Genomic DNA, 26810 nt, shown 5'->3' with positions numbered 1-26810 from the left:
CTATTCTGAGTTTATTCCCTGTTGTTTGTCTATCAGATTGAGGATCCAGGATGTCTGTGGGGTCGGGTTCTTAAAGGGCCTGGCATTCAGCCGGACGTTCCAGAGGAATATGACAACCTGAGGGTTAAAATGAATCTCTTCTATCACGAGTTTGACCTGGATGTAAAGAAATTAAAACCTGCTGAACTGAAGGAGGGGATGGTATATCAAAAGCATATTATAATATCTGATATTAAAGGTGCAGTGTGTAATTTTTAAAAGGATCTCTTGACAGAAATGCCAAATAATATACAAAACTATATTATCAGGGCTGTATAAAGACCTTTCATAATGAACCGTTATGTGTTTATTACCTTAGAATGAGACGTTTTCATCTACATATACTGAGGGTCCCCTTACATGGAAGTCGCTATTTTGTGCCACCATGTTTCTACAGAAGCCCTTAATGGACAAACTTTTTTTTACTAAGTTGTCTCCGTCGATGACATGTTTTTCCAGTGGCGGCTACTGTAGCTTCTCTATGCGTTTCAAAAATGAGGGATGAGCAGTGGACTGAGCCGTTGGTTGCAATTTGCAACCTCACCACTAGATGCCGCTTAAATTTACACACTGCACCTTTAACAATCCATTTTGACTCAGTTTAAAGGAATAGCTCACCCAAAAAATGACAATTCTTATAGTTTACCTTTCTTAATCCCATTTCTAATGTATATGTCTTCCTTTTAAATTTAAATGATGTCGTGTTTTCTTTCTAACACAATAATCAAAGCATTCAAATAATACTGAAAGGGGGCAATGCTATACAAATCACATACATTCATCATTAAATCAATCCAAATGACTTCCGCCTCTTGACAAAATGCTTCAGTGATGACAGCTAACCATAAAACACAAGAGACAGTGAGATTGAGTGCATTTACATGCACAACATTACTGGAAGCTACTGTTTGTGATGTTTATCTTTTACTAGCGGAGACAATGCACACATGATCAAAACTGAGGAAATCTGGTTATGGTAACGTGAAATCTGGTAATGGGCGGAATTCTACCCATTGCAATCGGATTTTGCTGTTTTGGGGTGCACTCAAATTATCCCAACCAAACCGCGACCATACTTCAAAAAATAGTAATTTTTTCTTATTTTCAGTGATCATTAGGGGTGTGACGATGCATCACGTTCCCATTAAAAAGATCTGCCTAAAATCGGTTCTGAATCGCAAGGCTCCGATTCTGTGTTTCATGCACAGTTTATGCGTGTACAACGGCTCTTTAATCAGTAGGAAGTCCTTTTCAATCTAAAATCACTATGAATTTGGGTCGTTTGTAATGTGCATTTAAAAAAGCAACACTCATTAAACACAATAATTCAAAATATTCTTTATTATCATGAAAATACATGAAACATTCAGAAGAACAGCGATATAAATATTCCTCTAGACATTTCCTGGAATAGTGTTTGTAATGGTACTTCTTCTGTGGCACAAATTGAGTTTCTGCATGCAAGCCCCTCTGACTTTTGGATGTGGCGGCATTTTACCGTAATTCATTCAATTCATTAATTGAGAAAACACGCATTTGCACGATTAATCGTCAAAGCCATAGTAAAAATATCTAAAAAAAATCTTAAATTAGGATGTATTTTCTTGATGAGCAAAATGACCGAGGAAAATAAGTCTAGTTTTTAAAATCGAAAATCGCCATTATTTTTGGGGCAGTTAACCATGACAAGCCTACAGAACGCACAGTGTGATCGCACTAAAGCCTGGTTCAAAAGGAGAGATGTCAAATGCGCGACCACTCACCTTCACCTGCCTTCGTAAAAACCTTTTGATGCACACAGCTGCATGAATGTCTGAGCTGCACACGTGACAGATCAATTAAGCATTATTATAGGGATGTGAGACAGCATGTCTACAAACAACTCAGAATAAAAAAGCACAGACTTAAAATTCGAGTTTTAAGAGAGCGCTTTACTTCCTGTTTTTTGCCCAAAACAATCGCATCCTAATGACGAAAGCGGGCTCAGGTTGGTCAAAGTACAGTGTGAGTGCTTCTGAGGAAGTAGGGAGAAGGGACAATCACGCCCTGCCATGGTTTGGTTGGGTTGGGTATAGACAGTTTCAGCAGTAACAACATAAACAAGCGGCTTTGTGGTGAACACGTAACTTCCAAAAACTCCCCTAAAAATAAATAACAACAAAGTCCTTTTAAAGTAGTTTATTTATATAACAAGCAAAATAAACAACACGTAGATTACCTAGGCAACCAAAACACTTGTTATTTTCGACAAGGTATTTGTTTAAGAGTTCAGTTTAGCAACCAGTCAGTCCGTTAAAAAAAACAGAAACCAGTAGTAAAGTTCCGACCAGAGGCATAATCGCGTCACCGCACGTGCGTCTGATGAAACCGCCTATAACAGGGATGGGCAACTTTGATAATGCCGAGGGCCAGCATTTTTCTCCTTTATACCAAGGGGGCCAGAACCACACGCACAATTTACATAATTCTTAATTTTCTTTATTAAGAAACCACAATATTCAATTAACCTGTCTTTAAAGATTTTGACTATAAAACGTAGCAATTATGCTAATTCTAACTTTATTTTCAGTGGACAAGCATTTCAGATAAAACTTCTTAACTGCATTGCTTTAACATCTGTAACAAGCAAGGCACTTTTAAATAAGTATAGAGGAATTCCTCATCCCGCCCTTAGAGAACAAAATTATTTGAAATAAATAACACATACATTCAAAACAAAATGTATATAAAAATGTTAATAACAATGTATTTTACCTTTCAAATCTGAGAAAGTATTTGATTAAGTATAATATGGTCCAGCAGGCTGTATTAGAATTTACCCCGGGCCGTGTGCGGCCCTTGGGCCGCCAGTTGCCCATCCCTGGTCTATAATATAAGTGCGCCCTAAGAGATTTCCCCCATAAACATTTTAGGCATTTAGATGACCGTGCACATCATCAGCTTATTAAGAATAATCAGAGTAAGACTGTCACTCATTCTGGGTGAACTGTTTCTTTAAGCTAAAAGTGATTTTTTTTATAAACCATAGACCACATGCTCATATTGTATGCTTATGTAAGTAAGTTTTCTTTCTCCTGTCAAAGGTTTGTGTGGTGTTCAGCCCGGTTCGGAAGATTTGGTGTCGGGCTATGGTGGAGTCACTCTTTCAGGGAATAGCGGGTAGCCAGGCCATGTGCTTCTTAGTAGACTATGGAGATCATGTGAACGTCAAAACAGATGAGTATGGAAGTTTTCTTATATTTGAGAATGCTATTACTGCCAATATAATATGCCAATATAATGTTTCAAATTCATATTCATGTCCAGTTTTTTTCTTATGTGGCAAGTAGCCGTGTAATAAGCGGGATAATGTAGAGGCAGCCGGTAGTTATTGGGAAATAAGCCCCTTCAGTGTGATACAAGACCCTCCGCTTCGCGTCGGGTCCTGATCACACTGTCGGGGCTTATTTCCCAATAACTACCGGCTGCCTCTACATTATCCCTTACATAACACACGCTGTTTCTGCATTTCTGATGTTAATCTGGAGTACCTATAGAGTAGTATTACATCCTTTATATCTCCAAAGAGTCTTTAGTTTAATCAGATTTATAAAAGACAGATTAGCTTAACCGAATCTTTCCGATAACGTACGAAAAAATGAAGAAGGAGGAGTTACTACTGTGGGAGGAGCGAGTACAAGTCATGCAACACTTAGGCCCTGTCTTAAATGGCGCACATCATGTGGACTTTCGGTCTCTTGGCCTTAAATTGCGCATGCTCGCTTAGTCTACGTGTCCGTAGAGTGTCCCATCTGTCATTTTTACACTTTGAAGTGTGCTCATCAGCACCCCCTTGATGCGGTCTTCAGCATCAGCAGCAGGCTTTGCGCACTTTACCAACCCAGAAGTCCTTGTGAAAGAGCAATCAGACGATGGAAGGGAGTAGTTCACACTGACGGGCAACTTCTGTTCCTATTTCCGGTGTGACGCTCGAGTCGGTCCCAAAATATGACTCCGGTGCACTCACGTGGACTTGCATCAAGGGTCCCTAAAGTCTGCACTACATGATCTCATCAAAGTGTGGACTCTGAGGAGGACCACAAGTCCTGAGTGTACCATGTGGGACAGGGCCTAACTTCTTTCTCTTTGAGAGGCGTTACTTCCGGGTTGTATATGAGTTGTGGAAGGGCGCCACCTGGTGAATACTAGCTGTATTGCGGAAAGCCGGAAATTTTCGTCATTGGCAGGGAAGCGTTTTCTCTGAATTGATGAGATAACTCGTCAATGGCGGGGAAGGAGTTAAATGTCCTAAAATAGCTAAGGCCTAGTCCTGAATTAATCTAAACCCTGTCTGGGAAACCAACCCTAAATGTAAAGGTTAGAAGAAAACATGGGTTCACTTTTAGTAGAAACTACACTTTTTGGAGGATTCCCTGATTTTGCGCATTGTAATGTCATGATGCAAGCTACACGTTTTATTTCAGTGTAAGAACTCCTCTTGAGAAGTTCCTGCAGCTTCCCTTCAGGGTGAGACGCTTTAAACTGGCTGGAATCCGTCCTATGACACTACAGATGTCCATCTACAATGATAATGCTGAGCTTGTGTAAGTCACTTCTGAGTCTGCTTTTCAACACACTACGCATACACTAGCTATGTTTCCATCCAAAGTTGCATATTAAAATTATGCGCATAATTGAAATATTGCATCAAAAATTTGCAAATCAAGCAGTGTTGCCATTAGAGGTCGACCGATATGTTTTTTTTCTCTGGCAGGGCTCGAAAGTGCGATCAAGCTCTCAATCTGCCAACCCTCACAAAGTTTCACATTAAATGATAATATATTTGTCCAATCATGGCCCTGTGCTTATTTTTGTCCATTTTCTGCATGAAGATCTTTAAAGGTTTCAATTTACTTCGCGATTTGCGGTGCGGCCGGTCGCAGTCTTTATGTCAAACGGGTGGGTATGAAATAAATTGATGCTTATGTCGAATAACGGGGATGTGGGTTATCAAACAGGACTGTGCATGACTCATATAAGGAAAATGGAATGACAGCATGAAAATGATAAATTAGCCTACATGTTTATATTTTGTACATTAAACGACCACAAACTGGGGTGTAAAAAATTCTGTCATCATTAACTCTCATTCATTTTGTTACCAACCTGTATAAATTTCATTGTTCTGATGAAAACGAAGCAAGATATTTTGAGGAATTTTTGTAACCAAACCGAGCATGAGCCCCATTCACTTTCATAGTATGAACAAATAATACCATGGAAGTGAATGGGGCTCATGAATAGTTTGGTTACAAACATTCCTCAAAATATCTTCCGTCATGTTCACCAGAACAAAGACATTTATAGACATATACAGGTTTAGGCATTTACAGGTTTGTAACAACATGAGAGTGAGTAAATTATGAAAGAATTTACATTTTTGGGATAACTATAAATGCGATGCGGTCAAAAATTTGGGTGCACCTAAATTTTGTGCTGGGCGATATAAGTGACTGATTGTGCTGTCAGTGATGTCTTGTGGATCCAGTGTTGGACAGATCTGTTGTTTTAACCATTTATTCAAATAAATCGGTTCAAATGAGTAAGTTCTGTTAGAAACATAGCTAATGACTCTTATAGCTGCTCTTGAAATATTGCAGTGTGTTTAGAGGTCGACCGATTTATCAGCCGGGCCGATTAATTGGCATATTTTTGGCATATTTTAAAAAATCGGCTTTGGCCGATTTGGCTGCAAAATTAGGCCGATTAATAGGCAGGCGCATCTGCGGGCACCTAAGCTTTGTTGTAGAACTCGTGACGCTGCCTCTTGCTGCAAGCCGATCGCTCCCTTGTGTGTGCAGCCGTGCCTTGTTCACAAACAGCTTTAGTAAACGATGGCGGGATCGCGCGAATTAAGCAGCCAGTACAACAGCGCGACGGGTTTATGTCTCGCGGTGCACTGTCCATGCAAAGATTAGGCTCATTTCATGTGATTAATGAGTGATGATGATCTTTGTTTGCGTGACAGAGAGAGCAGAGCCGCGTGCTTTTATTACTCAAAACAAAACTGACTCGATGGCGAAAGGTCGGAAGACCAAATCATATCCACCGAGGAAATGTTTTTCGTGTTGTTACAGTAACACTTTGTTTACAGTTTTACTCTGCTCAGCCTGGATTAGAACACAATGGGTCCGATTCGCGAACTGACTCCTTTGAAGGGATTTGTTTGAATGAACGGTTGAAACAACAGATCTGTCCCAACACTAAACTCACAAGACGTCACTGTCAGCACAATCAGTCACTTATAGCGCCTCAGAAATAAGAATGTAAATGTGTTTAGAAATATTTGCCCTAAATAACAGTCTCAAAACATAGACATTTACTGTGTTAACTTTATGATGAATAAATAATTTATCAGGTCTACCAAATAAGGATTTTATCCTACAAAGCAATAAAAGCCATGGTAAAAAACTGATCAAAGATGATAACAGCAGAGTGTCAGGTAATATCTGTGTCTGATAAATGCATGCTGCAGATGAGGTTGTAAAACTCTTCAGAAAGACCAGTCATCATTTTTTTAAATACTTTGACTTAAAGGTGCAGTGTGTAATTTTAAGAAGGATCTCTTTACAGAAATGCAAAATAATATACAAAACTATATTGTCAAGTGTGTATAAAGACCTTTAATAATGAACCGTTATGTGTTTATTACCTTAGAATGAGAAGTTTTTATCTACATACACCGAGGGTCCCCTTACATGGAAGTCGCCATTTTGGGCTGCCATGTTTCTACAGAAGCCCTTAACGGACAAACTTTTTTTACTAAGTTGTCTCAGATGATGACCTGTTTGTCCGGTGGTGGCTACAGTAGCTTCTCTATGTGTTTCAAAAGTCAGGGGTGAGCAGTGGACTGAGCCGTTGGTTGCAATTCACAACCTCACCGCTTAAATTTACACACTGCACCTTTAAATAGTGACATTTTTACATTTAAAATATCTGCTTATGATGAGAACATTTTGATTATTATGTACATATAGAAAATCGGCCAAACGTATTGGCCATCGGCTGCCTTGTTTTCTAAATATTGGCATCGGCCAGAGAAAAGCCATATCGGTCGACCTCTTAGTGTGTTTTTTAGCAATTTGCCAAACTGCACCTTATTTAAAGTTAACTAGTCAGTGGGTTGTCTTGTCTATATATGTATACAGAAAACCTGTTTAATTAGTCCAAAATTAGATTTTGATTAAACACTATGGATATATGGAGGTAAATAATCAATGATATTCAAGTAAATAATTTGTAAACATTTTGTACCACTCACAGCAGAACTTATAAAGAATAAGAATATTGTGTCTATCTTTAATAGCAGTGCCACAAAAATATGTTAACTATAAGGCATTATTTTTGTTTCTGTGTCAGTCCATCTTCTGTATGGGACAGCTCTTCTACGAAATACCTGCACAACCTTTTACAAGGTAAGAATGTCATGCTGGATTTGTGCAAGAATTTTGTGAATCTGCACTTTATTTGCACTGCACAGAAACCTTTGCAATGTAAACATTTGTCTGTTACTGTTCAGTCAGTCAGAGACTATTTTTTTTCTAGCAGAAGGAAGACTTTTAGCGATTTTACTTCATTAAAGGTTTTTTCTTTAGTATTTGTATTGTGTTAACGGTTTTTAAAAGCAATAAGGTACTCAAGGCTATTGCTGTATCGAAAATAAGTCACAGCTGAGGGGGTTACATTTTGGGCTACATTATTTTGTGCATTTGGTGTAATACAATGTGTTTGCGTGGTTTATGGTTAAAAAACTATTTTCCACATACCATATATTATTGTTGGTCCTCTGTGCCCTGCCTGCCTGAAATGCGTTGTTTTTGTACCTTTTGAAAATGGTTAACATGACATAATACACACTTACACACCAAAGGAAATGTAAAACCGTGAATCGGATAATTGTTGCTCTTTAGTAAAAGTTTAAAATAATCGTTAGCTGCGTTTACACCAGCCACGGTAGATGCGTGGAGAGCGAGTGATTTCAATGTTAAGTCAATGTGAAGATGCGTCATTCGCGCATCTAGTTTGGTTTTTGTGCATTTTGCGTTTGACGCGAATTACCGGCTGACACCCGAGTTGAAAAATGTGAACTTTGGCGGAATTTCGCGCTGCGTTAACCAATCAGGAGCCTGCTTGCTGCTGTGGAGGAAGCTCCGCCCGGAGTCACTCATTTAACCTGAAGGAACGTTTGATATTGTCTGTAAGCAGTCACCCGGAGCTATACGACACAAGTTCTTATTTCTATAGAGACAGGAATAAAAAGGACAACGCTTGGAAGAGTGTCAGTGATATCAGTCAACATCAGTCATCTTGCAAACAGACAACCACATAGCACTTGCCCCTCCCACAAGAGGTGGATTTTGCCTCTGACGCACGTCAATTGCTTGCTTTTTCTGCGCGTCTACTTCGCTCTACACGTGCGAATGCATTCAAACTGTTCAAGCAGAAAAATAGGCGCAGTAGACGTGATTTTGACGCCTGAAACGCGGTTGGTGTAAACGCAGCATTAGCATTGGTGGCATTGACTCTTTCTTTGCATTGTGTCTACAAGACACAGCACAACCTTTCATACCTTATTGCTTACTTAGATGTTCTGTCTCTTTAGTGTCCACTCTGGTTGAAGCTGTTCTGTGTGAAACAAATGCAGACTGTTCTTCTATTGAACTCTACCTGACTATTAAAAACACAAAGGTACATCTGCTCACATGACATTTTCTAAATTCTGTCTTCAAAGATCTGATCTGCTGTAAATCCTTTGTCCTGCTAGACATGATGCAAAATGTTTCTTTGTTATCTGTTTTGTAAATGTCTATAACACTATATTACAACATCCTTAAATGCGAGTCTTTTGTATTTGAAGATTAGAGATGGGGAATATTTTTCAAATACATACTTCAGAACAATAAAATAATGTCCTTTAGATCTGTGTGAACCATGAGCTCGTGGTGAAGAAGTTTGCATGTTTCTGGAATGAGAAGTCCAGTACGATGGAAAGGGATGGTGACCGCGCTCCGGTCAGCCTGGCGTGGGACATCTACTCCAGTCCTCATCAGCTCTTGGAAATGAATGGCTGTTGTCCAGTCAAAGCTCCATCCACAGACATCTTCATCACGGAGGAGAGGAAAGAGGAGCCACAGACAGGTCAGGCTGATATGAGTTTAGTGCTGTGGCCTATCTTATCATTATAAGACTTTTTTTAAGATGTCAAATAAATCTTTGGTGTCCACAGAGTAATATGTGAAGTTTTAGCTCAAAATACCATATAGATAATTTATTATAGCATGTTAAAATTTCCACTTTGTATGCAAAAATGTGCCGTTTTGGGTGACCCTTTAAATGCAAATGAGCTGATCTCTGCACTAAATGGCAGTGTTGTGGTTGGATCGTGCAGATTAAGGGGTGGCATTATCCCCTTCTGATATCACAAGGGAGCCAAATTTAAATGACCTACAGCGGGGGAAATAAGTATTTGACACATCAGCATTTTTTTCAGTAAATCAGAAAATTTAAGTATACAAGTTGAGTCATAATAAATAAAGTGAAATGACACAGGGAATTAGTATTGAACACATGAAGAGAAGGTGAAAAATGGCATAGAAAGCCAGGAGATCACCTGAAATCTGTCAGTATTGAGAGAGAAACCCTGCCCCTATCAGTACTAATTAATATCAGCTGCTTTAGTTCTAATTGGCCTATAAAGGCTTCTCGTTACTCAGGAGGCATACAGGAAAGACTTCATGATGGGTAAAAACAAAGAACTCTCTTAAGATCTTCGTAATCTTATCGTTGAAAGGCAGATCTTCAGAAAGACCTTGCATCAACAGTTGTTTCTTATGTCGCTTTTCCATTGCATAGTACCCCACGGTTTGGTATGGTTGGGGCGGGTCAGCTTACTTTTGGGAGCTTTTCCATTGGGTGCAGTACGTAGTACCCAATACTTTTTTTAAGTACCATCTCCGTTGGGGTTCCGAGCGATCCGAGCTGATACCAAACGTGACGCGAAAACACTGTAGATCACTGATTGGTCTGAGAGAATCGTCACTACCAGCGTCATCACTACAATGTAAAGATCAGCTTTACCTTAGTGCTACCGTGCCCTGTCTCGAGCAAACCTGTTGTCATCTGTGCTCTGCTATAAGTTCCCAAACTCCCTTTCAGCGATGAAAAACATCCACAGGTTGAGAACCAGGAACACCATACCAGTTTTACCAGACTTGCAGTTCACTCCTGAGCAATGCAGACGACTGGTCTCTCCATACAAGAGGGGTCTAGAAGCTGTAATCACCAACAAAGGCTTTTCTACAAATTATCAAATAAAGTGTGTTCAATACTTATTCCCTGTGTCATTTCACTTTACTTATTATGACTTAACTTGTATACTTAAATGTTCTGATTTTTTGTATGAATTCAATATTTGGCTTGATCGCTACATCTGGTGGAAATTTTGTGTCAATAGCCCACTTAGAAATCCCCTTACTGATAAAAATGCTGATGTGTCAAATACTTATTTAACACATCCCCGTTGTATTTTTTTCACATGCTTGGAGAGAATGGTTTACCAAAACTTAAGTTACCGGGTTGATCTTTTTCACATTTTCTAGGTTGATAGAAGCACTGGGAACCCAATTATAGCACATAAACATGGAACAAGTCAGATTTTCATGATATGTCCCCTTTAAAATATCTAGTCAAAGAACTTTCTGAGTTAACTTAACTAGGCACTTCAGTTCACCCAATTCAAATATTACATTTTTATTTAATATTCTCATATTATTTCAGTTACATTACATATTTTTTTAATGCCAAATGATGGTTTGCGCTGGCACAAGCTATTAGTAAATCCGGCCTTATATTTCACACCAAGACCTTGCTTTATTAAAACCCAATATTATGGCGTGTAGAGAACTTAAAAAGTTCACAATTTTTTATGTGTCCTTTTTATCCTGATGCTTGTTTTCCAAAGTCTTAGTAGAATTCCTGACACAGATGATCTGATCCTATTAAACAGTTAAGATTTCTGCCTAAAAATCCCTTAATCTTCTTCATACTTCAGAAAAGGGGCAGCAGGAACCACATGTGATGGAAAACGGGCAGCATGAACCACAAGTTTTGGAAAAGGGGCAGCAGGAACCACAAATGTTGGAGCAAACACACAAGCCATCTCGGGTTAAACTTTCTAAAGTCCCCGAGCTGGCTCACAATGTTGGAACATACACTGTAAGTATTTGATACAGTGATAGTATGGATGCAGCGTGTGTGTGTCTCCTCAACCGGCTGGATTTATTCTTTGTGTTTTGATTTAGATTGGTAGAGGCTGGCGTATCAGAGCCGAAGCCACTGACATCTATACAGATAAACCTGCAGCACAATTACAGTAAGATTTCCATATTTCTAATCGCAATCTGGAATATCGTAAATTAGCTCATAATTCACATTTATAATATATTTAGATGTGTAGTTTTGGATTAGTTTTTGTATTTGTTATATTACATTATTTTGTTTCTCTAAATAATTAGGCAAAATCTAAAATTCATATAATGGAGATTAATACTTTGGACCCAAGTTCATGCTGTGTATGCTGTAGGTAGTTCATACTCATGCCTGTCATGCTAACTGAAGCTTTATTTTGGCTGGCTCCGAAAACTTGTTGCCTCGCTGCCTCATGAGGCAATGACTTCGGAGGCATGAAGGCAGCTAAGAGAAACGCTTTCGGACACACTTCAAAGGCCAAGTGTTTGAAATATAAACAGAAAGCGCATTTGTGATAATTAATCACATATTTAAAAAACTACAATACTAATTTCTCGCTAGAAATGCAATTAAAAGGTTTCAAAAGTGAAAATATACATTTTATTTTTTGAACTCGACCAGGCTCGACCAATCACATTCCCCATGCGCGCACACGCATAGACTTGTGGGACAATGATGAAGGTATCTCAGGAGTCAGCAAGTAAACCTAACATTGGATTCGGACGTGCCTTGATGCCTTTCTGCCTTGGAATGTTGCCAAAGAAGGCAGCAATTTAGAGTTTTCGGACGCAGCCTTTGTAATTGTTAACTGTGGAAACCCCAATGCACACTAATGTAAGTTGTTTCTTTTCACAGATACAAGAGGTTTCTAGACAGCATTTTACCTTCACAACAGGTTTCTAAAGTAAGCATGCGCATCAACAGTTGATAATCTAATCCAGGTGTTTCCAACCCTGCTCCTAGTGAGCTACACTCCTGCACACTACAGTTCTAATCCTGCTCCAACACACCTGTCCGTAATTATCAAGCAATACTGAATACCTTGATTAGCTGCTTGAACTGTGTTTGGTTGGAGCTAAAATCTGCAGGACGGTAGCTCACCAGGAGCAGGGTTGGAGACCCCTGATCTAATCTGTTGTCAGATGTGTTCCCTTTCGAGAACGATCTCTCGGCATTGCGTCAGTTAGATGACACTATGGGTGGTCCTCCCCTCTTTCGATTTTCTGAAGATTTTTTATAGAACAACAGTGTATATCGCATGTTGCCAGTACAAACTGTGTTACTGCTAATGTTGAGGTGTGGAGCTGTATTTGCTTCATCCTCGTTTCGTTCACACTAGCTATCCTGATGTGCTTCTTATACTATGCCAGCAAATGCCGAATGCAAGTATGCTTGCTATAGCTTGCGTTATGCTAGGCTTGACTGTTCAGTCATTTGTTGCATTGTGCTTATCTGCTGCCCTGTGTAGTGCAGTGATAAGACCTATATGCTGGCTGTGTCTGTATGTACTCTGCCCTGGGTCTGGACGAGTTTCTGATTGGGTCTCTAGAGGCTCTGGCATCCATTTTTTTTCACGTTGGCGTACGCCGACTGGGCTAGGGTTTGAGTAAGCTCCGCTGATGCTGCTCTTCGCTGTTTTCACGGCTCGGTTCTATACAGTCTCCCATAGCGTCAGCTGACTGACGCAATGTCAGGAGACCGTTCTCGAAAGGAAACATCTTGGTTACTTTCGTAACATTGCATAAGCTGCCGTGTCACTGCTCAGATCAGTTCTTCTGTTGTTCAGTTGAAATAATCTGATGATATGCCTTAGAGACGGTCGTTATATAGCGGCGAAAGCCATGCCTCTATACGTCGTCATGACAGAACTTGGCCAGTACACTGGCTTTGGTCTATAAAAAACCTTCAGAAAATTGGATGAGGGGAGGACCTCCCATAGCGTCAGCTAACTGACGCAATGTCTCGTTCCCATTTCTCAGGGAACTGAAGTTACGGGGTTTCCGGTTTCATTTACATTTATTCATTTCGCAGACACTTTTATCCAAAACAGCTCACAAATGATGGAGCATTTTATCAGTAGCAGTCATATCATCACAAGTGAATAGAATAATTACTTGATGACCCGCTTGTATTTTTAGTCTGATGGAGAGAAGCCGAGCAGTCCTGACAGTGAGAACAGTTCAGCACCTGAACAAGAGGAGAATCAATCACTATGGTGAGACCAGACCCACTTTTTCCTTCATTGCGCACTCACATTAGGCCTGGTTGCCTTGAACCGTGCCCAAGCGCGATTGTCTCCACTCCACACGCTTGCACTTACACGTCAATACAATGCAAATGTTTGGAAGAAAACAGGAAATATAGCACTCTCTCAGAACAATTGAGCCTGTTTGTGGCTTTTTGTTTCGAGGCATTTTTGAGACACATTGATACACAACTTTCTCACATGCCTAAAGCCCAGAATACACTGCAGGATTTTTGCCCTCCTATAATCTTTGGACGCAAGAGTGGGAAAACGGACGTCTTTGAACCTCTCTCACTGTATACGGACTACCGGCACATCCGGGAACTTGACTGTAAATTTCGACACCGCCCCTTTTTGGGGGATAAAAAAGCAGCCCTTCCATTGACTTCCATTCAAAATAGCGGAACAAAGCAACGTTTTTACACAGCCGGCAGGCGTAAATAACTTATGAATCACTCAGATTAAACATGTCGAGTATTTATCTGTCTACCCTGCTTGCCATAGAGCGCGAAAGATACATTAAAACATTTAATTTGGTCAATATTAAAACATGTCCCTTTCATTCTCACAGCGTTGGGTAAACCATGTCCGGGAAACCGCCACATAGCCTTTGAAGAAGCAGGATTTGTAGGTATAGACAGGGTCTGTTTGTAAGGCTGCAACAAATAATAAAATATTCAATAATGAAATTGTATTCGATTTGTTTTGGCATTTAATTGAAGAAAATTATTTCCTGGCCATATATATTTCTTACTGGTCGTGAAAAGGTTGCATTATTTTTTATGCCAATGACAAGAGTAATTTAGTCTCTTATTTTTGTGTACAGTACGGTGCAAAAGTCTTAGGCCACCATCACCAGCTTTGTTGTTTTAGAAAAGTTTTAATGTCCATCCATATTTATTTTTCACTCTTTTTTTAAGATACAAACAGAAAATACTGGAAATATGTACACAGAATTTAAAATCAAAACAATTTTTAGAACTAAATATCTTCTTCAGGAATCAGTCAGTTTTTAGTGTGACCTCTTTTGGCACGAAACACATCTTGAACTTTTTTGAGGAGACTGAAGTCCTGAAGTCATTTGATTAGAATTAGAAATGAGGATTTAATTTAATTTAGGTTTAAGAGATCCTGCAGTTGCTCAAGTGGAAGGAAAGTTTACCCTAAATATTTTACACTTCAGCTTATACTTTTATACTAATAAAGAGACTGAGAAATATTTATATATAATTACTATACAATGGGAAAAACAACAAATTTAATGGTAGAATGGTGGCCTTAGACTTTTGCACAGTACTGTATATTAGCAAAGGTGCAACATCTAATGGCGCTTTTTCATTACATAGCACCCCACGGGTCGGGTCAGATCACATTTAGGGGGTTTTCCACTGGGTACAGTACATACCACCCAATACTTTTTTAGTACCACCTGAGAGAAACACCTCTTCCATTCCTAAAATGCAAGATTAGCTTTACTTTCGTGCGTGTGCTGTCTCGAGTAAACCAATGATGTTGTCATCTCTGCTTTGTAGTACAAGTTCCCAAACTTTTATGCTGCGTTTACACCAACCACGTTTGAGGAGTCAAAATCGCATCTACCGCGCCTAGTTTGCCGCTTGAACAGTTTGAATGCATTCGCGCGTCTAGAGTGAAGTAGCATTTGACGCGCGTCAGAGGCAAAATTTGCTTCTTGTGGGAGGGGCAAGTGCTATGCGGTTGTCTGTTTGCAAGATGGCTGGTTGTGCATTTATCGAGAGAGTTACCGGTTTGTATTTGGTAATCTTACTATAGGGGAAAATAAATGGTGCTGGTCAATAAACGTCATGTGACTCAAAAGTGAAATGTGTATTACATCTTACCAGATTGCCCAATGTGCTCACTGACAATCTTCCAAGCGAGGTCCTTTTTATTCCTGTCTCTATAGAAATAATAACTTGTGTCGTATAGCTCCAGGTGACTGCTCACGGACAATATCAAGCGTTCCTTCAGGTTGAATGAGTGACTTCCGCCAAAGTTCAATTCTTTCAACTCGGGCATCAGCCACAAACTCGGGCATTTTTTGCACAAAAAGCACCATTCGCATGTACCGCGGCAGGCGCTCAATTTACGCCATTCGCGCAAACTAGACGCACAGCATTTTTGCACCTTAAATGACTGATGCCACGGGTGTTTGTACAGAAACTGTAATGTGAGACAGAGGTAGTGATTAACGCAATTTATTTGTGGTGGTCAATTTTGATTTTGTGACGGAGTGACACGAATGAATGAATGTATGGGAAACACTGCATTCCAACAATGCTCTGTTGCGCCCACGTTTTGTATGATGTCACAGCAGTAGGCAGCGCAAATATAACAACACGCCTATAATCAAACCAACTATGAAGCGGTACTCAACTCAATTGAAAAGCCAACTGAGCCCAAGTAAGGTGAGACAAGTCGAGGTGCATGATATCGATCCACACAATGGAAGTTTCTGTGACATTAACTAAATGAGGTAAATTGAATGAACTATTTATTTATGTTTGTGCCATAGTTCGAGTGGCTCTTCAGAGAAACCAGATGAAGCAGCTCTCTCACAGGAGCCCAGTCTTGATGATCAGCTCGCCTGTTCTAGGTTGGTGTTCATTTAATGTGATTCACGATAATCACCATGAAGCAAGGCTGTAACCACATCTTGATCATTCGAGACCAAACCATTTGGGTATGGAGAAGAAATATACGTACATCTATTGTGGTGGTTACGACCCTTGCAGTGCAATTGCACAGTAGCTTGTCAAAGCCTGTTCTGTACATGATAATATCATATCTTGAGCATCAAACACTATTGTTTTCTCCTCCTTATGTGAACTTTGTGCATAAAAAAAGACCCTTTGAAAACAGGTCAATCTCAACCATGACTGTGATGTTACAGTTGAGATGTATGCCCCAACAGTAAATTAAGTACAATACTGTTTCAATGCTAAAAAAAAAGTTGTGACTGCTGTTGAGTTAACACTATATGCTAGTTAATGCTATACAGGTATGCTAACGTTAAGGCTGAAGTTCTGCTATTGACGTTACAGTTAAGTTTTGCAGGTCCATACAGAAAAAACACACTTACCACTCAGAAATGTCCATTAACAATCTCAAAACAATTGATTGTTCCTCAAAATCTGTATCTTCTTCTGATATAGGCTTAAACATATAAGGTCTGTTTACTGAAATGAGCTGTTCTGTGAAACAGCCAATTAGAGCAGAGCTCAACATTATTATTCATGACCCTTTCAAATAGGGCAACAATTGACCATTTCATTCTAAGGTTAAATCCTAAGGTTCTATTTCATCCCTACTGACCGCCAGAGGCGGTGCTTAAGCACTGAATGATCCATCTCGCGCATGCGCAGGTCGAGTGTTTATACCAACAAAGTCACCCGTGACCCCTGATGCCTACGGAGAGTCTATAACTTCCGGTGACATCAGAGGATCCGCTCCTTTTCATCCTCTCGCTTCGCAGGTTGTTTTTTCCGCGCTAGCAAAAGACTACAGGATATTGTGTTTCATTCGTTGCTGGTGGCTTTGTGACATTTTATTGTCGGAGCAGCGAGTTGCTCGCCCTCCAAAGGCCGCAACGAAATCTACCGACAGGTGAGTTACAAACTTTTTATATAACTGCTCGTTTGGTGCATTTGTTGGTGACGGCTGTGTTTTCGCTCCCTCTCCCGACATTTGTAATCTAACGTTAACAGTTACCTTTATATTATTGATTCATCTGCGATTTATTGTTGTAACACGGACGAGTTTTTTGGTTGATTGTTCAACTGCGCTCGTGTAGTTACTTTGTGCCAACTCGGTTGTGCCGGTTTATTTTGTTAAACGTCTTTTTGCGCTTAACTGCGCTTTTTGTATTTAGTACCAACTCGGTTGTGTCGGTTTTTGTTAAACGTTCGGCGCTTAACTGCGCTTGTGTATTCGTGCCAACTCGGTTGTGCCAGCTTTTTGTTAATCGTTCGGCGCTTAACTGCGCTTTGTGTATTTTGCAACAACTCGGTTGTGCCAGTTTTTTGTTAATCGTTTCGGCGCTTAACGGCGCTTTGTGTATTCGTGCCAACTCGGTTGTGCCGGTTTTTGTTAATAGCGCTTACCCTTAACTGGCTTCACAACGTTTGCGGTGACGGTTGTGCTTTCGCTCCCGGCACCGGTACTGCGTTTAGTGTCTTATTTTTTTCGTTACCCTAAGCTGGTGAAGGCAGTGCTTTCGCTCCCGTTACCAGCATATTTGTACCTCAGTGACTAGATTGGTGGCAGTGTTCCCGCTGAAGCTAATCTTTTTTCTTTTTTGCTACATTTGTTGGTGAAGGTTGTGCTTTCGCTCCCTCTCCCGGCATCTGTACTGCATTCTGTGTCTATTTTTTCGTTGGGATAGTTTACCCTTAGCTGGTGAAGGTAGTGTTTTCGCTCCCGCTCCCAGCATAGGTGTGCCCCTGTGACTAATTGGTGGCAGCGTTTCCGCCGAGGCTACCTTTTTTCTCAGTTGCCAGCATGGTTGGCAACCACTCCTGCTCGGCCTGTATGGCTCCTCTGCAGCTTGAGGATGGCCATGATTTATGTCCCTCATGTCTTGGCTTCGAACATTTAAAGGAGGGTCTTTCTGACGACCCCTGCATGAACTGCGGTATCATGCCTCGGGCAGTGAGGGCAGCTAGACTGGCTGAGGTGGAGCAACTGTTGGGCTCTACTTTGTCGATTGGACATTTGACCCCAGCCCAGCGACTGGTTCCAGATCAGTCTGGGCAGTCTAAACGTCGGGCTGCTGAGGCTGCAGGCCCCACTCCTGCAAAAAAGGCTAAGGGACCCCGGCTTGCCTCTAAAGTGGACCAACTAACAGCGGAGCTCAATACTATGAAGTCCCTCTTCCTGGCTTTCCAGTCCGGTACTGGAGCAGAGCCGCCAGATGATTTTGTCCCCTCTGCAGCCTCCTTGGAGTCGGAGGACGATGTGCTTTCCATGGCAGCGTCAGCTGGCCAGTTTAATGAATATGAGCCAGAGGTACTTCCACAGATGGAAGCCTCCCAACCTTCTGGGGCCTGCTCCCGTTCTTCAACCCATAGCTCTACTGGTGGTGTTGAGGACTGCTCTATGGGAGCCATCATTCGTATGGCTCTTGCTCGTCTCCAGTTGGACGTCCCGCAAACTCAGCCGGCTCCGGCCAGTGCTTTTTTCAGGCGTGTCCCAGCCTCCGTCAGCTTTACTGCGCCCCCATCGGAGGAGTATTTGAGGGAGTTGCAGGCATGCTGGAGGGATTCTAGGGCCCTCTCTCATGCAACGTCCGATGGCCGGACCCTGGCAGCCATGCAGGACGCCCAGAAGTTCGGATTGGACCGCATGCCAGCAGTTGAGCCGACAATAGCGGCTCTTATCATCTCACCTGATGAGGCTTTGAGGCCGGATGCTAGGTGCCCTCGTCCCCAGTGCCGGGTTACAGATGACCTGCTCTGTAAGGCCTATGATGCAGCGGCCCGCATGGGACGCATCGGTAACTCCATGTCCCACCTGATGCTCGCTTTGTCAACTTCCCTGCAGGAGACTGAGTTGGATGCCTCCGTCCACAATTTTAGCGATGCTTCACTACAGGCATTCGCATTGATGTCTAGGGAATTGGGGCGGTTGATGTCTACTCTTGTGCAGGCTCGCCGCCAGGTATGGTTGGCACAATCTCCTCTCACTGAGGCCTGTAGGAGAACCCTCCGCAGTGTTCCGGTGGAACCAGGGGAGCTGTTTGGTTCCGCAGCTCTGGAAGCGCTTGAGCGCACGGTCCAAGCCGGACGGACTCGACAGCAGCTGTCCGGGCTTCAAAGAAGCGTTCCGCCTCCTAGCAGGCCTAGAGGTCCTCCAGCTGCCCCACAGCGCAGCTCTCGTCCACAGGCTCACCCTAGGGGCTACCTAAGGTCTCTGCGCCCACGTCCACAGCCTGCTCAGCAGCAGGCACCGACCTTTCGGGTGCCTGACCGGCTGCCCTCAGGACAACCGCAGTCCTTTCCAACCCGTCGTGCCTCTGGAACCTTTAGAGGCCGGGGACCCCGGCGCTGAAGCCCGGGGGTCGGCCGTCGGCTGTTTTTCCCAGCAGCAGCTCAGCTATTGGGCTGCTTCCATCAGGGACCCATGGGTGCTCTCAACCTTAACCCACGGGTACAAACTTCAGTTCCGACGCCGGCCCCCAGCCCATGGCCGGGTCAAGATGACCATCATAAGCGACCCGGCAAAAGCCCAAGCCCTCACCCAGGAGTTGTCCGCCCTCCTGGACAAGGGCGCCATCGAGCCAGTAGATCCCCTATTGCACCCCGGGGGGTTCTACTCAACTTACTTTCTGGTAGCAAAGAAAGATGGCGGACTCCGTCCTATCCTCGACCTAAGGGGTCTCAACAGGTTCCTGAAGGTTCTGAGGTTCCACATGCTGACCACTGCAGAGGTTCTACGTACAATTGCCAAAGGAGAGTGGTTTACGTCAGTAGACCTGAAGGATGCCTACTTCCACATCCCTATAGCTCCACACCATCGGCAGTTTCTGCGGTTTGCCTTTCAAGGGCGTCATTTCCAGTTCCGAGTGCTCCCATTCGGTCTCTCCCTTTCCCCTCGGGTGTTCACCAGGTGTGTGACGGCAGCCCTCTCGCACTTGCAGTCGCGGGGCATGAAGATTCTCCCATATCTGGACGACTGGCTCATCTGTGCGCCATCCCAGTTTCAGGTGGCACTGGACACGTCGTGTCTTCTCTCTCATGTGGCCCGCCTGGGCCTCCGGGTGAATTTTACAAAGAGTTGCCTGGTTCCATCGCAGGGCACGCTTTTTCTCGGGATGACTCTCGATGCAATCACCATGAAGGCTCGCCCATCACCACAGCGGGTGGACGACATCCTCCGCCGCCTCCTCCTGTTTCGGGGGGGCAGGCAGTTATGCTATGTGGAGTTTTTGCGCCTCCTAGGGAAACTCACAGCTGCCGCTACCGTGATTCCTCTAGGACTGCTGTCGCTGCGTCCCCTCCAGAGGTGGTTGCACGGCTTTCACCTAGATGTCAAGTGGCACCGGCACAGGAAACTCAAGGTGTCACGTCGTTGCCTTCTTGCTCTGGCCCCATGGAGAGTAAGGTCATTTCTCCTGCAGGGCATGCCCTTGGGTTCCATCGCATCTCGTCGGGAAATCCTCACAACAGATGCTTCCCTCTCGGGATGGGGTGCTGTGTGGCAGAATCGAACAGCTCAGGGGCTGTGGTCTGTGCAGGAGCGCTCACAGCACATCAATGTCCTGGAACTGCGGGCTGTGCACAAGGCATTGCAGGTTTTCCTTCCCTTCCTGGGAGGCCGGCATGTGCTTGTGCGATCAGACAATGTCTCGACTGTGTCTCACATAAACCACCAAGGAGGCACCAAGTCTGCACCACTGCTGCAGGCATCCCAGGATCTCCTGCTGTGGGCAGGGCCACACCTGGCCAGCCTGAGGGCGATGTATTTGCCTGGGGAGCAGAATCAGGCGGCAGACTTACTCTCCCGTTGCAAGCCTCCGCCGGGGGAGTGGCGGCTTCATCCGGATGTGGTCCTCAGCATCTGGGACATCTTCGGCAGGGCAGGGGTGGATCTCTTTGCCTCAGAGGAATCGACCCATTGCCCCCTTTGGTTCTCCTGGACGGAGAAGAGCAGCCCTCTGGGCCAGGATGCTCTCGCACACGATTGGCCAGAGGTTCTCCTCTATGCTTTTCCACCAATCCCTCTGATTCTTCCAACACTGCAGAGAGTCCTCCAACACGGTCACAGGCTACTGTTGGTAGCCCCCTTCTGGCCGGGAAGAACATGGTTTCCACTGTTGTACAGTCTCTGCAACGGTTCACCGTGGCGCCTCCCAGACAGGAGGGATCTCCTGTCTCAGTTACGGGGCCAAATCTGGCATCCCGATCCTCACCGCCTGCAGCTGTGGGTCTGGTCGCTGCAGGGCCCGACCCGCTGCTGACTGAGTGTTCAGATGGCGTCTGCAATACCATATTGAATGCAAGGGCGCCTTCTACCCGGGCGCAGTATGAGAACAGGTGGCGGCTGTTTACTACATGGTGCTCAGACAGGAATGTGGACCCTGTGCGCTGTTCAGTTCCAAAGATTCTAGAGTTTCTCCAGTCACTCTTGGATAGCGGCCGGTCCCCGGCTACCTTGAGGGTATATGTGGCAGCCATGTCCTCTCGACATGCTCGGGTGGACAACGACACGGTGGGGTGTCACAGATTGGTGTCCCTTTTTCTGAAGGGTGCATGGCGGTTACGCCCCCCACGAGCACAACGCGCTCCAGCCTGGGATCTACACCTGGTGCTCGATTCCCTATGTTCACCTCCCTTTGAACCCCTGGCTCAGGCAGAGCTGAAGTGGGTCTCTATTAAGACTGCCTTTCTCCTTGCTATCACGTCAGCGAAACGTGTTGGGGAACTTCATGCGCTCTCTGTGAGTGACTCATGTTTGAGGTGGAACTCCGATGGCTCGGGGGTTACCCTGTGGCCGAATTCAGCTTTTCTTCCGAAGGTTTTGTCATCAACCAACCTTAACCAGCCTATCCACCTGGCACAATTTACTCCCCCAGAAGGGGAGGACAGATTACAGCTGCTGTGTCCCGTACGGGCTCTCAGAGCCTACGTTGTCGCGACTGCAAGTATAAGGCAGTCAGACCAGCTCTTCCTCTGCTATGGTGGTCCTAGGAGGGGCTGTGCTCTCTCCAAACAGCGGTTGTCTCATTGGGTGGTGGATGTAATCACCCAGGCATATAAACGAGGTGGTCACCCCCTGCCATTTGGGGTGAGGTGCCACTCTACCAGGGCAGTCTCAACTTCATGGGCGGCCCTGCGCGGCGTGCCCCTGGAGCGCATCTGTGAGGCGGCATCATGGGCATCCCCGAGTACCTTCTCCAGGTTCTACCGGGTGAATGTCGCCACCCCCCATCCACTGGAGGTGGTCCTGTTGCCAGACTCTGCGCTGTCCTCTCAATAAGGTACGTGCTAAATTCCTCGTGACTTTTCTGGTATGTGTCATCCAGTGCTTAAGCACCGCCTCTGGCGGTCAGTAGGGATGAAATAGAACGAGAGTTACGTATGTAACTACGGTTCTATGAATCCCGGATGACCGCCAGAGCGTTCTGTCACTCAGAATTCCCGTGTACTCGCGAGAAGATTCTGTAGGAACAGATCCTCTGATGTCACCGGAAGTTATAGACTCTCCGTAGGCATCAGGGGTCACGGGTGACTTTGTTGGTATAAACACTCGACCTGCGCATGCGCGAGATGGATCATTCAGTGCTTAAGCACCGCCTCTGGCGGTCATCCGGGATTCATAGAACCGTAGTTACATACGTAACTCTCGTTGTAAATGGACATCTCTGGGTCATTTTTGCACCTAAAGGATTAGACCATTTTATAAAAAAAATCCAGATAATTTACTCACCACAATTTCACCCAAAATGTTGATGCCTTTCTTTGTTCAGTTCATTATGTTTTTTGAGGAAAACGATTGTCATTTTTACAAGAAAAATAAAAAATATGCAACCACAACTTCTTGTAAATCTCTGGTCCTATGACACGCCAGCGCGACCTCACGTAATTGCGTAATGCCGTGGAAAGGTCATGTGTTATATATATGAAACGCACATTTTAAACAATAAACTGACACAAAGACATTAATTAGTATCATTCCACATACAACAACGTCGGAACGGTCCTCTTTCTCACAACTTGTAAACACTGGGGCGTAGTTTTGCATACGTCCTCCGTGACCTCTTGACGTGATGACGTATTTCGTGAGGTCGCACTGGCGCATCACAGGACCGGAGATATACGAGAAGTTGTGGGGTTTTTTTCTTGTAAAAATGACAATCGTTTCGCTAGATAAGACCCTTATGCCTCATTTGAGATCCTTTAGAGTCATTTGAAACTCTGTTGAAACTGGAATTTTAAACTGCATTAAAACTAGTGTTGGGGTCCATTAAAGTCCATTAAAATGAGAAAAATCCTGGAATGTTTTTCATAATTTTTTTCTGAACTGAACAAAGAAAGACATCAACATTTTGGATGACATGGTGGTGAGTAAATATCTGGATTTTATTTATTTATTTTTTTTTAAGAAATTGGACTAATCCTTTAATAAAGTCACATATCTTCTATATTGATATCAGAGAATAATTTAACAGATTATTTCAATACATTCTTTGGCACTCTTACTTACTTACTTACTTATAACAGTTATTTAAATAGTTCAGATCGGTTGGCTTATTTGTCCTTTATATGTATATTATTTAATGTGTGATTACGGACAGGCTCTTGCAGTTCCTGAGTCCTGATCCGCTGAATCTAGACCAAGAACATTCTGAAGACAAAGTAAGGACCTCTCTGTTTCTGTAAATCATTGCATTACATATTTTTATTTATTACAAATGATATGTTTTTGTTTGTTAAAGGTGTAGTTAGTATGTTGTTTGTCAATTTTTCAACAGGTTGTGCGGTCTAATCCAGGTCAGGCTGGAGTTTTAGTGCATTCGGCTCTTCCTGTAAACCCCTGCAGCAGCCTGACCCGAGCCCCCATCAGCGAACACTTCAGAAAGGTCAGCCAATGTATCCTAATAATGGCAGGAATGTCCTCTAATTTATTATTTATTCAACTTTGTTACATTAGCAGGCTGATAACGTATACGTGTACGTATTTGTGGTACATATTTCAGTTCCTGCTGTGGAAAAAGTACACTGGGCCGAATTTAGGGGAGAGATACTGTTGGCCGGCTGTGGCCCGGGGTTGTGACACGCTTCTGGTGTCAAACACTGGTGACAATCCTCTTTCTTATATCCCACCACTGCTGATGCACCTACAGGTGGTTTCTACCGTGTCCAACATCGCCGCTCGCATCGGGGTAAGATTTACTATTCTGATATCATTTAAAAGCACACATAAGCAAAAAATGATACATCGTAACTTTTTTAGCAGTTTTGGTTCCGTTTCACACCACACTGATTGCTCTGATCCGCACCAGTTGAAACGAACCAAAATTCTGTCATGTGATAAGATCAATATCCTTCATTGGCCACATGTATTTGAACGCATTTCCTAAACTGCTTTTCGATTGGTCAAAATCAACGTGCGCGAATTTCCAACGGAACCCCCGGAAGTAAACAAAAGAAGGATAATACAGCAGACACCATGGACAGACGGCTGCGCGCTGTAATTATGTCTCTGTGGTTGTTATACATAGTTTGTATACTGCACTCTAGACAAACCGTTTAATGGTCTACAAACGGCAAAGACACCAAATTTCTGAGGCTCCGCCCGCACCTCCAGGTATGTCCGTGATCTGTCATTGTGCTAATATTGGTAATGGAAACTGTCAACAAACACTTCCTCATCCGATAATGCACTGCGCAGCTGACTATGGCAGCTGGTTTAGTCCAAAATGTGCAGTACTTTTGCAGTTAAGTCGCTTCGATCTCTGATCGTGTTCTCACCACAAACTAACCGCTCTAGAGGTCCGCTTTTGGTGCGCACCAGAGTTCGATTGCTGCGTTCTCACCTGCCCAAACAAATCGCACCAATTGAGCAATCTGGTACGATTCAATCTTACTAAACAAGGCAGGTGTGAAACACCTAAAGTTGCATATAAGCATATGCGAACGTGCGCGTCGCAAATGTTTTGCCACAAACTGCAATTCTGGAAAAAAATTATGGTGTTCCTGGTTCTCAACCTGTGAATGTTTTTCATCGCTAAAAGGGAGTTTGGGAACTTATAGCAGAGCACAGATGAAAACATGTTTGCTCGAGACAGTGCAAGCTAGCACTAAAGGTAATGCTAATCTTTTACATAGCCATGACGCTGGTAGTGACGATTCTCTCAGACCAATCAGTGATCTACAGTGTTTTCGCGTCAAGTTTTGGTGTCAGCTCGGGTCGCTTGAAACCCCAACCGAGGTGGTACTAAAAAAGTATCGAGTACTACGTACTGCACCCAATGGAAAAGTGCCATAACTGTGCATTCACACCAAGACGCAGAAGAGGCGGAAAGCAAGTGATTTAAATGTTAAGTTAACGCAAAGACGCAAATAGGCATCCTGTGGCGCAGTGCAAATGGGGCGGAAGGCGGAATTGGGCGTTTCAGTTCATTTTCATTTCACGTGCGGCTTTAACACGCGAATGAAGCAAGTAAACTCAAAATGTTCAAGCATCCAACTACGCGGGAATAGCATGTTTTTGCCGCCTCTACCGCGGCTGGTGTGAATGCCACATAAGAGTTTACACTCACCTAAATGATTATTAGGAACACCTGTTCAATTTCTTATTAATGTAATGGTGTGGGGGATTTTTCTTGAAACACTTTAGGCCCCTTAGTGCCAATTGGGAGTCGTTTAAATGCCACGGCCTACCTGAGCATTGTTTCTGACCATGTCCATCCGTTTATGACCACCATGTACTCATCCTCTGATGGCAACTTCCAGCAGCATAATGCACCATGTCACAAAACTTGAATCATTTCAAATTGGTTTCTTGAACATGACAATGAGTTCACTGTACTAAAATGCCCCCCACAGTCACCAGTTTTCAACCCAATAGAGCATCTTTGGGATGTGGTGGAACGGGAGCTTTGTGCCCTGGATGTGCATCCCACAAATCTCCATCAACTGCAAGATGCTATCCTATCAACATTTCTAAAGAATGCTTTCAGCACCTTGTTGAATCAATGCCACGTAGAATTAAGGCAGTTCTGAAGGCGAAAGGGGGTCCAACACAGTATTAGTATGGTGTTCCTAATAATCCTTTAGGTGAGTGTATAAGCAGATGAAAAATATAGATAGGATTAAACTGTTTTTTCCCGTTTTATTGTTTGTTTGAAAGCAGAGGGTCAGTTCTTCATTTGATATATTTGTATGTTTATATATTTTTAGAAGAAAATTTTTCTGTAATGCATTTTGTGAAAATTACAAAAAATGCTGGTGGGCGACTTTTCAAATAAAATGCTGGCGGCGAATGAGTTAATACCTCATATAAACGTATGTTTAGGGTGACAGAACATTTAAACAAATCCATTACCTCCAGTTTGTTTTGAGGTTGTGCACCACTTCCGTGTGATCATGTCACATTTCTAGGGTTAATCCAAATCTGCCCTGATGCATCCATGAAAATGAAGGGTTGTATAGTCAACGTGAAGCATAGTGATTGTTGAAGAGCTCTCTGGTGCAGTTCTACGTCGGGACTTACTGTGGGT

General features: G+C 43.2%; 2 protein-coding genes across 2 annotated transcripts in view; both read left to right on the top strand.

The window, feature by feature from the left end:
• The window catches only part of tdrd12 (tudor domain containing 12), a 46966-nt gene that overhangs the window by 1335 nt on the left and 18821 nt on the right, over positions 1-26810 (top strand). Inside the window, exons 3-16 of the mRNA XM_055191847.2 lie at positions 37-201; positions 3123-3259; positions 4503-4622; positions 7438-7493; positions 8681-8766; positions 8997-9216; positions 11129-11292; positions 11379-11449; positions 12181-12229; positions 13464-13540; positions 16104-16184; positions 23883-23943; positions 24060-24167; positions 24285-24470. Coding sequence (XP_055047822.2) covers positions 37-201; positions 3123-3259; positions 4503-4622; positions 7438-7493; positions 8681-8766; positions 8997-9216; positions 11129-11292; positions 11379-11449; positions 12181-12229; positions 13464-13540; positions 16104-16184; positions 23883-23943; positions 24060-24167; positions 24285-24470 — 1581 coding nt within the window. The remainder of the gene's footprint in view (positions 1-36; positions 202-3122; positions 3260-4502; positions 4623-7437; positions 7494-8680; positions 8767-8996; positions 9217-11128; positions 11293-11378; positions 11450-12180; positions 12230-13463; positions 13541-16103; positions 16185-23882; positions 23944-24059; positions 24168-24284; positions 24471-26810) is intronic.
• On the top strand, positions 19709-22778 carry LOC141364249 (uncharacterized). The gene is made up of 2 exons (XM_073868409.1): positions 19709-19894; positions 19991-22778. The coding sequence occupies exons 1-2, from the start codon at positions 19709-19711 to the stop codon at positions 22562-22564; spliced, it is 2760 nt and encodes a 919-aa protein (XP_073724510.1). The 3' UTR covers positions 22565-22778.

The sequence above is a fragment of the Misgurnus anguillicaudatus genome, chromosome 6 (genome assembly GCF_027580225.2).
Source record: "Misgurnus anguillicaudatus chromosome 6, ASM2758022v2, whole genome shotgun sequence".
Classification (NCBI taxonomy): domain Eukaryota; kingdom Metazoa; phylum Chordata; class Actinopteri; order Cypriniformes; family Cobitidae; genus Misgurnus; species Misgurnus anguillicaudatus.
This window is presented reverse-complemented; position numbering and strand designations above follow the sequence as displayed.